Genomic DNA, 14,544 nt, shown 5'->3' with positions numbered 1-14,544 from the left:
GGCCATTTCAAAAATAATATATTTTATTTTCTGCTGTTACATATGTAGATATTAATATAAGATAACTTCATTAAAAAAAATGCATTTTCATTTTTTACAATAAGTTAACATATAATATAGCTAAAGTCGAAATTGTTTCTAGAAGTCTTAGACAAATAAGTTTCTGGTATAAGCAGAAATAATTTTGAGAAAGTCCGGTTTAAATGCATTTTGAACAGTAGTCTATTGAAGTTGAGTATATCTTCACTTAATGGTTAAGAAATCTATGATCAGCTAGAATTAGACTGCAAATAAAAATAAGTACATGTTGAATTTATTACTCAATATCATTAAATCATTATCTCAATGTTATATACATATAGTCAAAACAAAACATTAACAAAGCTTTTAAGACAAGTAGGAATGTATAAAAAAATATAAATAACAAAATAAGTATAAACAAAAAATGGTCACGCGCTTTTGCTATTATCAGAGCCTTTCCTTTTGAGGCTGCAATTTGGAATGGTTAAATCATCTCTATCAGAAGTGGAATGATTCCGTATGGAGGTAGAGGTCACTTTGACCGAAGACAGTTCTTCGGCATTGCTGAATAATCCGTTGGAATTGTTGGAGCTGGACGTCGTGTGATAGGTGGTAGATTTGAAAATTTGCACTGGGGTGGAAGTCCTCGCTCGATTCGTCTGACTCGCGACGGACTGATCAGCCTCCCTAGTTTTTTCCGGTGTATCCCTAATTTCCTCGGGCATTTGCGTTTCATACAATGACACAAATTCGTCAGCATTTCTACTCGATTGATTTGTAAAAGTTATTTTTTTAGCAAGTTCATTCTTGAGAAACTCTTTGACAATCATTGAATTGGTGACCGAGGTCTGTTGTACGGCATTTTTTGCACTGTCACTGACATTTTTGGACCTATTTGTGTCGGATAGCGAGGAATCCGTGGCTAAAGCGGGAGGATCCTTATTGAAGCTTTTAAATTTCAACTGACTATAGCTCGAACTGGATGTGTTCGAAGAAGACGACAAGGCCAACCTCTCTTTCGTCTTCTTTAAAGTAGAAGAAGCCCAGCCCATACCGAGTTTCTGAAAGGCATTTTCCAAATCTGGATTTGATGATAAACTTAACGTTTCCGATGTCTCCGTGAGATTCTCTTTGTTTGCGACGTGCTTGCTCGATCTTCTTTTCGCTTTGTATATATTAGATAAGGCCAAGAGTGACAGAGAAGACTCCGATGACACGCTAGTGGTGAGGTGTGACGCCGTCGCCGTATCGAACTTGAACGGCTCACTTATGAGTTTTCTCTTCAATAACTCTGAAATTACATCAGGAAGGCTGCCATCGGAATGTAATGAGCTCATTTCGCCGCCCCCTTGCTCATTCTTGGGCAGATCCTCCATATTAGAAGCGTCTTCGATAGGAACGCTGCACTGTTTTGCATACTCTTGCAAACTGACAAAAGGTTTGAGCATAATATCATTAAATATTTTCATATCCATCATTTCCATCTTTGTATCATCAGAGGTGAGTGAGGGCGTTTTCGATCGAGTTTTAGGTGAATTTGCTTGGTTAATTTTATTCTGTTCCAATTGCGTATCGTCTGAAACCGGATTGCCACTAACGGTTGGCTCTCGAGCCGGTTCCCGATACAAGTTCTGCCGCGAAGATTGATTTTTTAATTTGACGCTCATTGGGGAATCAACTTCCATAACTGTGGACAGTTCGTGAGGTACCACGAAATTATCCGGCGTGGTCTTTAGATTAATCCTGGATAGAGCAGGCGGAGGCCTCGCTTTGTGCTTTGTCTGATCGCTTGTGGAAGACGCAGCGTTAGACTTTTCGCTGATTGTAGAAAGAGATAAAGTGGAAGGCGTCAGTGGTTTAGGTATGTCTTGAAGAAGAGGAATATATTCTCGTTGTGCGTTTTCTTGATAACGGAGATCGTCGAGATTATCGTTTCTTTCCTCGGTCACGTGACACACTTGCCGATCATCTGGGATTTTCTGTTTAGGCTCCGAGTCTGAAGCGGTATCTGAGGTAGAAATATGGCTGTACACCATTGACTTGTTCTTTCTCACTTCTTCGAGCACCTTGGCCAGGTTAGATAACCGATTCATACATTTCTCGGTGAGGTCAGCGATTTTATCCATATTTTGAAGCTTATTTTCGGCAGATTTTATAAAATTTATTTCACTTTCGATACCACTGGTGTGAGTGGAGTCCGTGGGAGGAATGTGTGAAAAAGAAGCGGTCTGGACGTCTCTTTTATCTGAATCGGTGGAAATCGATGTACGATGTCGGTAAAGAGTGTAATCATCACTTTTAGTGTGATTTGAGGAGCAAGGGGTCAGGCGTCTTCGGCTGTCTGCTGTCTGTCGTTTCGGCTGTTTGTTTTCAATAGGCGTTGGTTCGCTCTTAGAGGGCTTCTGATTGGTTGGTGAACTCTTGTTTCTACTTTTTGTTTTGGCCAATAATTCGCCGTTATTCTGGGTTAAACGGTCAGACGTCGATGAAGACTTCTTAGAATTGATGTTTAATTGATAATGGGAATCATTTATCTGTTTATTTTTAAATAAATGCCTCGATATGTTTAGGGACTTCACTTTGTGCACTTGTTTCCTTTTTGGCAACTTTTGCAAACTTCTGTTGTGTGTTGAGTCGGAGAGTCGATTATCTTTATTCGCGCGTTTCGCGTATTCGTCAACTATCTGTTGTTCGAGCATTATTTTGATTTGTTCTAAGGAGATTTTGTTATCTAAGGAAGCGTCCTTTTCCATATTGCATGGAGCGTTGACGATAGAACTGCTCGGCGTGTTGACGGAGCTGCAGTCTTGGTTGATCACTTGGATCGCTTTCTTCCCTTCTTTATTGAGGGCTAACAATTTGTTGACATATTTCTTTACCACGGGATTTATTTTGTTATCAGAGATTCGCAATTTAGGCACAGCTTTCGACGAATGCGTTCCATGTACAGACTTTGAAGACCCTCTGTGTAAAGTTGAGACGCTTCTGTGTTTGTGATTTTTGTGGCAGAGTCTAATCTTTTCATTGACAAAATCATCATTCCGGGCAGTATTCGGCGGAGTATCGGTCGTGCCGCTGACGTGTTTGCATCTCCGTACTCTGGAGGAATGCGAGCACTGTTTATGTCTTTCATTTTGAACGTCAGGTACGCGATGTCTCAAAAACTGTGGAACGATAAAGTCGGGGGGACTCATGTACGCCGTGGACGTGGATGACGTCATATGCATGAAAACAGGCCTGGAATTTGGTGAACTGAACGATGTCTGGGTGTAGGTGGACGTGGCTGGCCTTATGGGATCACTTTTCGGAACATCGTCGGGAATCGCAAAGGAATCTCGGAACGTTGTGTTAACGTTTTTGTCTTCGACGTTTTTAGATTTAACTTGTTCCAGCTCTTGTGTCACATCCACGGCGACACCTTGGTCGACTGATGTCTGTGCTGCACTTTCCCTCACATTAACTGCGAAAGATTGTACTTCGGTATCTTTTGACAAAGTCTTCGTTTCTTCAGAATTAATAGAGTCGGGTTTTGTCAAATCTTTAGTAACATCTTCCGCTTCTTGCGATTTGGATATCTTTTCTTCTTTTTCAATTCCTTTTTTTTCGATTTCTTTCTTCTTCAATTGAATCACAACTTCGTAGTTGTCGTCTTTTAAGAAACCAGACGCTCCAATGTAGAACTTTCCAGTTTCCTGTCCATCAATAAGTTTAACGAACCCTTCGGGTGCGTCATTGGGGGCCGTTTGAAAGGAACAAGAGGATTGTGGCGCAGACAATGGTTGATGGCGACATTTGCAACCAGGACATGTGTGGTCGCATCTGAAATAAAAAAATAAAGCCTGTATTTTATGCAGTCTACAAATTTCATCTTAAAGTATATTACACAATCAGAGATAATTGATTTTAGCCATAAAATAGATCTATATTTAGTAACATCTAATATTTTATCATTTATGTCTCTTGGCATGTTGAATTCCGAGTACGTAATTTGGCTACCAAAGAATTATTATAAGCCAAAACATTTTCTGTTTTAAATCGTCGCGAAGGTTGTCTTATATATAGAAAAAATATGAAGTACCACATTAAAACACGTTTAGTGATGACAATTCCGATATTGTTCATAAACTTTTTTTATTATTTGCAACCAGCCTGATAGAAGGCCTTAAAAGAGGTTTCCTTTCTACTTACTTGTACTGGTACTTGTAAAATATATTGTAGTATTTATACTTCACGAAATAGAAAGTGTCAATGAACGTTGTTAAAGATATTTGAAAGATTAAAAAAAACAAATCAATGGCGCTACAACCTTTTTAGGTCTGGGCCTCAGATTTTTATATCGGTTTCATGATCTTAATCGAATAGGCAAGTAGGTAATCAGCCTTCTGTGGCTAACACATGTCGTCGACTTTTTGGGTCTAAGGCAAGCCGGTTTCCTCACGATGTTTTCCTTCACCGTTCGAGCTTTATGCGCACATAGAAATAAAATCTATTGGTGCACAGCCGGGGATCGAACCTACGACCTCAGGGATGAGACTCGCAAGCCGAGCCACGAGGCCAACACTGCTCTTTTTGAATACAGAGGAATCCAAAAATCTCCTTTAGAAAGAAAAATTTGAAATATTATCCCCAGATAAACTGTTGATAGGTCTTCTATATTATATCTACGATAATAACTATAAGGTATTTAATATATACGGTACAAGCTTTTACGCAGAATACAAACCTTAAAGATGTACTATTCTTAGCACTGGTGCTTGGAACTTGTTGGTTTTCAACTGAAATCGAAATACATCAATTTAAAAAAAAAATATGTTATCCTGAGGAAATTTTGACAATGGTTCGGCAAAGCAGCAAATCATTGCTGAAGATGATCCCCAACCTTCGAAAGAAGATGGCAGTATAAGATGTGTTCAATTTACAGTTGCACATGACAAGTTCAGAAAAAAATGTTTATTAGGAGGGTAGACGTGTCGAGCCTCACCATTTTGCGAAGTAACAGATTTCTTACTCTCGCCCTGTTGCTCTGTCGGTACATTGCTATTATTCTCAAAATAGGTAGACGCAATATTATCCCTGAAATAATACAACAAATGTATGTTAGAGTAACATATAATTTACACCATCATACCTTTAATAGTAACAATAAATGTATAGGAACTACACTAGCGAAAATACAATGACAACGCTACGTGAAACTCCCATAGTGGCATTGACATAACTATCAAAGAACCAAACTCACTCATCATAGACTTGATTTTATCAAATCATGTGATTATTTAATATAAAAAACAATAAATATATATTAATCCTTCACTATAACTTCATTAGATGACTCATTAAAAACACAATACAATATAAATTCCACCTAAATTCGTTTTTATTAAATTTTCGCGAGTTTCGAGTGATTTATGGAACCAAAAAATAATTGAATTACAGCACATTCGTTTGGCCAAGAGCTGTTACTAGCGATTTTATTAAATATTGTATATTTTAAGAGTTATTTAACTAAAAAGCATTTGGCGGTTACTTCATTTTAGTTCCGCGAACTTCAGGAAGACGGGCGATTGAACTGTTCAAGTAAATCAAATCAAAGAGTTTGTTTATATTCGAGTGTTATACCGCTGCCATATGTACGTCACGTCGAAGTCAGTGCGACATGCTTGTACAATAATTCACTTATTCCTAACTCGTGATCAACCCGCTATAAAACTTCTAAAAAAAAAAAAAACAATGGCGCTACAACCTTTTTAGGTCTGGGCCTCAGATTCTATTTCTGTTTCATGATCATTTGTTAATCGAATAGGCAAGTAGGTGATCAGCCATATGTGCCTGACCCACGCCGACTACTTTTTGGGTCGGTTTCCTCACGATGTTTTCCTTCACCGTTCGACCCAATGTTAATGCCTTCTGTGCCTGACACATGCCGTCGACTTTTTGGTTCACCGTTCGAGTTAATGTTAAATGCGCACATGGAAAGAAAATCCATTGGTGCGCACAGCCGGGGATCGAACCTACAACCTCAGGGATGAGAGTCGCACGCTGAAGCCACTAGGCCAACACTGCTGCTTTGAAACTTCTAGTACGCTTAAAACATACTTTAAGCATTTTTTGGGATTATAAAAATATAAAAAAGTTGGTCGAACTTTTTGGAAAGCTCATTTGAAAATTTGGAGGTTTTGGAGGTCAAATTATTTTATTTTTCAAAATTCATTTTCTAATCAATAGGGGTAAGATCTACACGAACTGCAAAGCGTGATTTTTAAATACCCTATTAAAGATCTACTCAAAAACCGGAATTTCAATTAACATTATTTTTTGAAAAAATCATGAACGCTAAAGGTATGATTAACCCGAATATAAACAAATTCTACAACCTCACTTTATCTTAGCTGTCCGCTTCAGTGAAATTGCCTAATAACTTCGTAAATTAATTAATAATTAATTTTAAAAAGGCGCCTTAGATAAAAATATAATTATTTTTTATCTAAGGCGCCGCAGAGTAACCTGGTGTATTAAAAATGGACGGTGTGTCTCAAATGCCTACATGTTTATATATAAATTTGTAAAATAATAATAATACCGCTTTATTAATATCACAATAGTATAAAAAAAGATTAATGGCTTCGTCAAACAGATCGCGTACTTAGCGCTGCGTAATAGCGATATATAGAAAAGGAACAAAGGAACAAAGGCAGACCTATAGAGCGATGGGCCGACAAAATAAATTAGGGTGGGCAAAGTTGGAGGAGGCCTTCTCCCGGACAGGGGCCGCATCTTAGTTAAAACTATATATTTACCTTTTTTTTATCAAATGTATGTCAAAGATGTGGAATAAAGGCATATTATTATATATTATAATAGCGATAAAGCGTCGATTTTAACGTCGCGCTCGCTTCGTGTCACACAAATTCGACCATTCGCGAAAGCGCAGTGCTTAATGCTTTTTTCTTACTTTTATATTCTATATCACGATCCCACAAAAAAGAGTATTGATGCACGACATAAATAAAAAAAAGGATTTAGGAGAATACCATCGTTCGTGTCGCGAGCTTGCATCACATCCACATCGTATTTTTACATACTTTCGTATGACTTTTTCATCTTAATTGTTATTTTTTATAAGAATTATTCTTCGCATTGTATAAGCATGGGTACTTTCTAACCAATTTATCAATTATACGGACATTGTGCAGTATTTTAACTCACATTCACTTGGACACAAACATAAATCCCCATACGAGATCTTGTATATTTTCAAAAAAATAATTCACGTGACTGAATACGATGAATACTGCATGTTTGTGTTAGTGAGGTTAATTAAAATAAAATATTATTTGAAAGAAAACAAAAGCCTTTATATTTTAATATTACTAACGCAACAACTGACAATTTTAGTAACAAGTACATAATAAAAACAAAAGTAGGTATAGCTCAAGGAGATTAAAAAGTAAATACGGGTGATTTTGGAACTTCTTAAAAAACAAAGTGTATCAAGAGTGCTATCTGCTAACCGGCATTTAATGTCCGTTGCAATGTACCCTATGTAATGTGCAATGTCGCGTGAAGCGTCCCGAGCGGATGTGTGTAGAATCGCTGACCATTGCAGCCCAATCCCGCAGATCTCGAACGGGATCTCGTCACTTCGGGATCAATATCCCAAAAAATAACACGAGATCCCGCTAGATCGGGATTGCATTCCCTAAATACAACACATCTTGGCGTCTTAGCGCACTGTGATACGCTCTGATACGCGCTAAGAACGCGTTCTGTTTGACGAAGACTTGAAAGATAAAAGTAAGTTGGTGCTCTTACTGCTAAAATCAGTTTCTTCCAGACAATATACATGAAAGCGCAGCTAGTTTACGAGATTATAATTGTTTAAACGAGAAATATTTTGAAATTTATTGTTATGCTATGAAAGATCTCTAGTAACGCTTAATATTTTTATTTTGCTACATACATGATCGCAAACATACTCTAATAATTTAATTTCTAACAAATAATTACCACCAAGACTTTCTTTCTGTGCACGTCTTCCACATCTCGACATTGCTTGTGTAACAACTCATAACATTGTAGGCTCTGGGATCAATCGCATCATTATTGTTTTAGTCTAAATTAGCTAAACGATTTTCAATAAATTCTGGTTTTTATATAGGATCACATTTATTTAAATAGGATCAAAATTTAGGCTTTGCGAGATCAATACATATTTATATATATATATATATATATATATATACGTGTATCCTGAATATATGATAGGAATACAATAACTCACCCATTTTCTCCTACTTTGTAGATACCTGAGAATAAAGAGAAAACAATTTTTAGGACTAAGCCTCAGATTTCTGTATCTGTTTCATGATCATTTGTCAATCTAATAGGCAAATAGGTGATCAGCCTCTCGTGCCTTGTGCACCCGGCAGTTTCCTTCCCCGTTCGAGCGAATGTTAAATGTGTACAGCCAGGGATCGAACGTACTACCTCAGAGGTGGCACACCAAAGCGATTAGGCCAACATTACTTTAAGGTTAGTTAAGTAAATGCTAATTGAGTTCCAGGACTGTTAACTTATCTCCGAGTTGCCTCATCACCTACCATAATGGGCGATACAAATAAAATACAAAAAAGTATTTTAATATTTATTTTAAACTTACCTTCGCTTAGATTCTCCAAAGCTTCTCCATGTTTAACCGTAAAAGCGCTCTCAGTATTCTTAGTATTATCCTGAACTTCAACATCCTTCATACATTTATCACTCCCCTTGGCAGATTTAAAAATCCTATTGATCGCTTTCACTTTTTTATCATCCCTTTTGCGTTTTGAATCCAAAATCTTATAAATGACAATTCTATCTTGGTCCGAGTGTCCTTCGAAATCCTTATCCGTCCGTCCGGAACTATCGGTTTCAGACGTATCCTCAATAACCAATGTATTCATTTTGTCTTTAGTTTTTTGTTTAGTCGGAGGTGTGTGCTTGTGTCGTGATCTGTATTCGTGGTATGTGTCGACATCGTTAAATTTTACGCAATTTTTATTCGGTAGCGTGTGAACGGCAAAGTCGCTCTCCGGGACCGGCATCCAGTCATATTGAAATGGCCGATCAAAGCTATCAGGTGATCTCGAATGCCTTATGTTTGTTCGATTTTTGTGCTGAAATTTGTTCATTTTACAAATACACTACAATCTGAATTTGTTTCGTAAATATTTGTATTTTCTAATAAGCTAGTAGGTAGTGATTAGACTTCTGCGCTTGACACTTGGCCAAACAACTGACGGCTTGTCGGTTTCCTTACGATGTTTTCCTTCACCGTACGAGGGAATGATAGGTGCGCGTGCACATAGACAAAAAGTCCATTGGTACACATACGGGAATGGAACCTACCACAGTGATATACTCTGTAGCCACTAAAACCTCACATATACTGCAGTAAAATTTATTTAGATACAAATAAGATACACTCATATTTACGGACAATTGTCGAGAGAAAAACATTCAGGTTTATGGAGAAACTCTTAAAACTACTGAACCGAGCGAGTATCAATCTTAACACCATTATTATATATTATACTATCTCAAAATCGAACTTTTATGAGGAAGAATTTAAAAATTACAAACATTAGAATCATTTTCCTTCAATAATAATAACATCGCTGTAAGACGCTGACGTCTTTCGAAATCAATTAAAATCAAGTCTAATTAAAAACACAATACTATATAAATGCCTCGATAAAAATAAACACAGAGTCACCCCTAACTTTTGTCTAATTTCATTTTTTATTCAATCGTGGCGAGTATTGTGGAAACAAAAGTTAATTGTAGTACCCCACATTAGTTTGGCCGAGAGCTGTTTCTAACCATTTTATTAAATATTGTATATTTTACAAGTTATTTAACTAAAAAGTATTTGGCGTTTGCTTCATTTTAGTTCAACGAAACACTATCGTCCGTCTCATCTCACGCGAATTTCAGGCATACGTTTGTTTCATTAGTCAGTCGCCTTCGCTCCATTGAGACCAGGGGGCTTAGTCAAGATACTTTAACACTAGTATATGTAGAAAGTCGAAAACTAAATTTATATGAAAATTTGTCAACACTGTCAATTTCATACATCTTAGCGCCAGCGCTGGCTTTAATATTATAATTACCACGATTAAAATAAAACCATTACTCAAAGCTAAACTTTTGCAAAAATATTAGCAAGACTAAATAATACGTCATTTGGCAATTGAAAAATTTTCATAAAATTTCCAATTAAACCTCGAAGTAAACTTTTTTATGAATTTATTGATATTCCGCTGTTAGGTGTAGACTTATAAAAACAAATCGACGAATACTAGCAATGGTTAAAAATAATAGAGATTAAAATCTCGTTATACTGTTAGCCTATCATGTTATTATCGAAATAATTGTTAGAATCGGTGTAGTAGGTATAACTACTAAACCAATACTAACTAGATTACTCCAACAAACCAACCAAAAAAATATTAATTCAAAGATATTAAAATATTTATTAATATAGATAGATAATTTTCGGCTCTGCAATTACACTAAGGTTCCGTTCACAATGCCCTCGAGTTTGATATCTGTGAAGTTACCAGAGCACCAAAAGAGTTCTCGTAGCACACACAATAGTTCTATAGTTATTAGGAAAAGTATAACTTCCTAAAAACTATAAGGAACAACACAGACACTCAAGTTTCGACTATAGACCGTTGCGCTGCGGTTATGGCGGTGTTTGCGTACACATCCGCTAGCCGAAACGCGTTCTTAACGAGGACTAAACCGAGGGACATATAAGCATACATTTTAGCACCACACAATCAAACTAAACAAAATAAATAATGGGAGGTATATATATCCCTGATTAACATATATTTATTTAAAATCATGTACTATAACGGTGAACTTCAAGTACCGATTAAGTATTACGTAAGCAGATTTACTGCAATTTACCCCCCCCCCCCCTCCTCTTGTCAAAGTAAGCAAAGCTGCCAAAACCAATAGTACATAAACGTATACATTTTTAGTAGAAATCCTCGGAAATGCATTTCCATTTCAAGCATAGACAATGTGTAAAACATAAATAATTACTGATGACGTAATCACCAAATAAGAAATACGAACCCCCCTCCCAACACCCCCCCTCCCCATAGTGATTACGTAATACTTGTCACAATATATGTATCTAACATAAATTATTATTATTTTATGTTGCTTCTTTGGAAGTACGATGCCCCTAAGGATATTTATAAAGGACATAAAAGTATAATATTACCTACCTTACAGGTCTTCTTGGTGCAATCCTTTTCAATCTTTCTAAATTCATCTTGCATATGCTTCTGCCGTTTGTCATTTTGTATTTGAAGCCTGTCATAACCCATGCGAGCTGTATTCTGAAATTTATTTAATATATACCCGTGAAAAAAAATTAAAAACCAAGAGAGTCTAACAATTAATTTATATTATAACAAATATTCTAGATAAACAGTTATCTATGGTTCGGTAATTAGTACATATCTAGTCTTTTATTAAAATAACTTTTACATATTTAAAGCAAACACTTTTTTCAAAAAATTATGTAAAATAATTTTAAGTTTATCATAATACATGACTTCAATCTGTTGAAAAAGTGTTTTTTTTAAAATAGTACAGACTAATTGAAAATAATGTTATGAAATGAAAATTAATTATCTGAAATATGTCTACTTTTTTATATAAACCATTACTACTTCAAAATATTTGTTAGTTGATTCAAATATTGTCTGCAGTATACAAGTATAGACAATATTTTAAATTATCTAAATAGTCAACCCTGCTTAACACCAATGTTGTATATTTTAAATATATAATACTAATAACAAAGCTTCAGTTTAGTATATTTTTAATTATACATTTACAAAAACTTACATTTGTCGAGGTTTTTTCTTTTGATAACGAATTTAAAAATGCCAGCGTATCTTTGTATTCTTTATCCACATTTTCCCTTGTCACGGCCACTTTATTTCTTAAAAGCTCTCTCTTCTTTTCGAGATCTTGGGATTTAACTTCATTTAAAATAGACGTTTCCTTTAGAGCATTCAAATATGCATCGTCACTCGTGTTTTTCTCACGAACAATGGTTGCTTCATTATTATATGATTCTCGTGTGTCTCTTGTGCTGTGATTGTACATTGTCACTGAGGGTTTTTTATTTAATGCCGAATTGGTTTTTGAACTATCATTCCTACCTGAAACTAAAAATTCATAACCGTTAACAGTAGTAAGTTAATACAAATGGTGCTTACATATATAAATTAAGCTACACAGAAGGGACAAAATCAACTGGAAATTAAAAATAAATTAGGAAAATATGTCAATGCCAATAATTAATAAAACAAATATTATCTTTCATTTACAGTAAAATTAATATGTTAAAGCATTCAGCTTTATATTTAACATATTACAAAATATACAAGATAATATAATATTGAGCTACCAATCTATTTCAAAAGTTCTTTAGCTACAATCTTAAATTGAAAATGTATTTTACTAACTGCTAAACAAGAGAGTTGAGAGTTGATCACAATTAGTACCAGTTTATATGAAAATACATGAATTTATAACAAACACAGTAAAATTTAGTATTTTTCTGTATACTTCTTATATGAATATTTACTCTACCATGTAAATAATGTATTGATGTAGTGAAACTATTAAAGTATACAGTAATTGTGATGATTTCACCTGTTTTTTTATTCATATATTTATTATCTTTTCTTTGATCATTTTTGAATGCACACGAGGAGAAAGGACTAGCTGATCTTTGAAAAGAATTTGTGTTGTTAATTAATACATTAGTAACAGGTTGTATTGGTTTCCTGTTATGGCAATGATGACAAAGACAAGAATCAACTTCTGCTGTCCAAGATGGGACAGGTATTAGCTGATTGTCAAGAACGTGGCATACATTTGAAAAATTACCATCAATTTTTGAGGCTCGACTCCTCAGTATTGTTTGTTTGATACTCTGCAAGTCATCAGACTTCTTGGTGCTGACGGGCTTTGCTTCTCTCAAACGTAAGTTTCTGGTTTGTAAATATTCAGAGACAATAGTAACTGATGATTGTTGTTGGCATGCTTGAATAGGCATATTGCTATTGCCACCTCGGAGACTAGATGGCATTTCATCACTTAATGCAAATAAATTCAATCTTTTATGCTCAGATTTTTCAGTTTCTAAATGTTTTCTAGAGTATCTATCATCTTTTGGAATAGACAGCGATGGAACACTGGAGCCCCATTCTTTAAGTAACTCATCAGCCTCCCACTGTGTAGCCATATCATTTTTAGATGTATCTCTCTCTGCCTTGTCCTTTTCCACTGGATTGTTATTTATTTCAGTAACAATAGGTTCCTCTAATTGTTTCTGTATATTGTCACATGATTTGGAGCTTAGTGTCTTTGCAACAGTGGCATGTTTGTCTCTAAAAAGTTCATTTGCTGCTTCCCTACAAAAACATAATTCATAATTATATAATGGTAAAGTATCATAGTTAAAAACTAAACTTATATACATACCTAGCCTGCAACTTTCTATCAAGAATTTTCTTCTGTTCATCTAGCTTATCTTGCTTTCTTTTACGAAGCTCTGCAACCGCCTCCTTGCCGCGTAGTTTTGAAATATCTTGATTAGTTTGTTTCTCTACAAGTTTAAGAATGACTTAAATAAACATATAAAATAACTAATAGAATTAGGATTTAAAAGTGAAAGTTTACCTTGGCCTAAAGCTTCAGCAGCATTCCTATGACTAGATCCAATATTTTCTACACTACGTGAATACAATTGTTCTAATCTTCCCACAAACTTTTCTTGTAAGTCAAAATATTCTTTTTCTTTCTTTGCATCAAGATTTATCGTCTGCCGTAACTTTTCAACTTTAGCACGTTGTCGTATTTTCTTTGCAATATCTTTTGATTGTTCTCTAACCTAATCGCAACATAAAATTACCAATAAAAACACAACTCTTAAAAAAAGAACAGAAACAATATTAAATAATTTATCAAACCTGTTGAAGTCTCAATTTTCGACGACGAAGAAATTCATTTGTTTTTAGAACATCACTCTCAGAAGTCATATTAACGTCACGTCGTGTCTTTATAACTTACGTTATTTAATTCATCATGAACATTTAACTTCAATAATTAGTATGTCGTATTTAAATAACTCGAACTCATAAAAACAATTAACAAACATAGCTTTAAATTAAAGTTTAAACAAGCTTTTTCAAAATTCAACGATTTTTAAGATAGATTTTTAACGTCAATGTCAATTCTTGAGTATTGATATTCTGTCATTGTCAAAATCTGCGGATGCAAGGATATGCTTAGACAAAAAATAACGAAGTTATACAATATACATATTTAAATTATCTGAACTACATAAATTATTTCTCAATATGCCGGGTATTTTATAAAAGTTAGGGACGGGGTGATTGCTATGAGCCTTATTTTATTATAATAAGATGTAGTTTTGAAATT

At 35.0% G+C, this 14,544-nt stretch overlaps 1 protein-coding gene across 4 annotated transcripts; it reads right to left on the bottom strand.

Annotated features, from left to right (window-relative positions):
- Window positions 1-95: 95 nt before the first annotated feature.
- Window positions 96-14,279, bottom strand: LOC123717660. 4 transcript variants are annotated; one of them, XM_045673767.1, is made up of 12 exons: window positions 14,073-14,279; window positions 13,783-13,993; window positions 13,585-13,708; window positions 12,751-13,514; window positions 11,935-12,260; window positions 11,307-11,420; window positions 8,681-9,176; window positions 8,303-8,327; window positions 8,029-8,103; window positions 5,003-5,094; window positions 4,745-4,796; window positions 96-3,840 (listed from the first exon to the last, which is right to left on the bottom strand). In XM_045673767.1, exons 1-12 carry the CDS (start codon window positions 14,139-14,141, stop codon window positions 450-452), a joined length of 5,739 nt encoding a protein of 1,912 aa, XP_045529723.1. In that variant the 5' UTR covers window positions 14,142-14,279; the 3' UTR covers window positions 96-449. The 4 variants fall into 4 exon arrangements, with proteins under 4 accessions (XP_045529723.1, XP_045529725.1, XP_045529724.1 ...); XM_045673769.1 differs by having other exon boundaries at window positions 12,988-13,514; XM_045673768.1 differs by lacking the exon at window positions 8,029-8,103.
- Window positions 14,280-14,544: the final 265 nt, after the last annotated feature.

The sequence above is a fragment of the Pieris brassicae genome, chromosome 13 (assembly GCF_905147105.1).
Source record: "Pieris brassicae chromosome 13, ilPieBrab1.1, whole genome shotgun sequence".
In the NCBI taxonomy this organism is placed as follows: domain Eukaryota; kingdom Metazoa; phylum Arthropoda; class Insecta; order Lepidoptera; family Pieridae; genus Pieris; species Pieris brassicae.
The sequence above is the reverse complement of the archived record's forward strand: the minus strand, read 5'-3'. Positions and strand labels throughout refer to the sequence as shown.

Bases quoted from the DNA above. Each gene is read 5' to 3' on its own strand.
- LOC123717660 (XM_045673767.1), bottom strand. From the start codon at position 14,141: ATGACTTCTGAGAGTGATGTTCTAAAAACAAATGAATTTCTTCGTCGT. The intron at 13,994-14,072 runs GTTTGATAAATT...TGTTGCGATTAG, and splicing joins GAAAATTGAGACTTCAACAG to GTTAGAGAACAATCAAAAGA. The intron at 4,797-5,002 runs GTGAGGCTCGAC...TTTCGATTTCAG, and splicing joins ATCTGTTACTTCGCAAAATG to TTGAAAACCAACAAGTTCCA.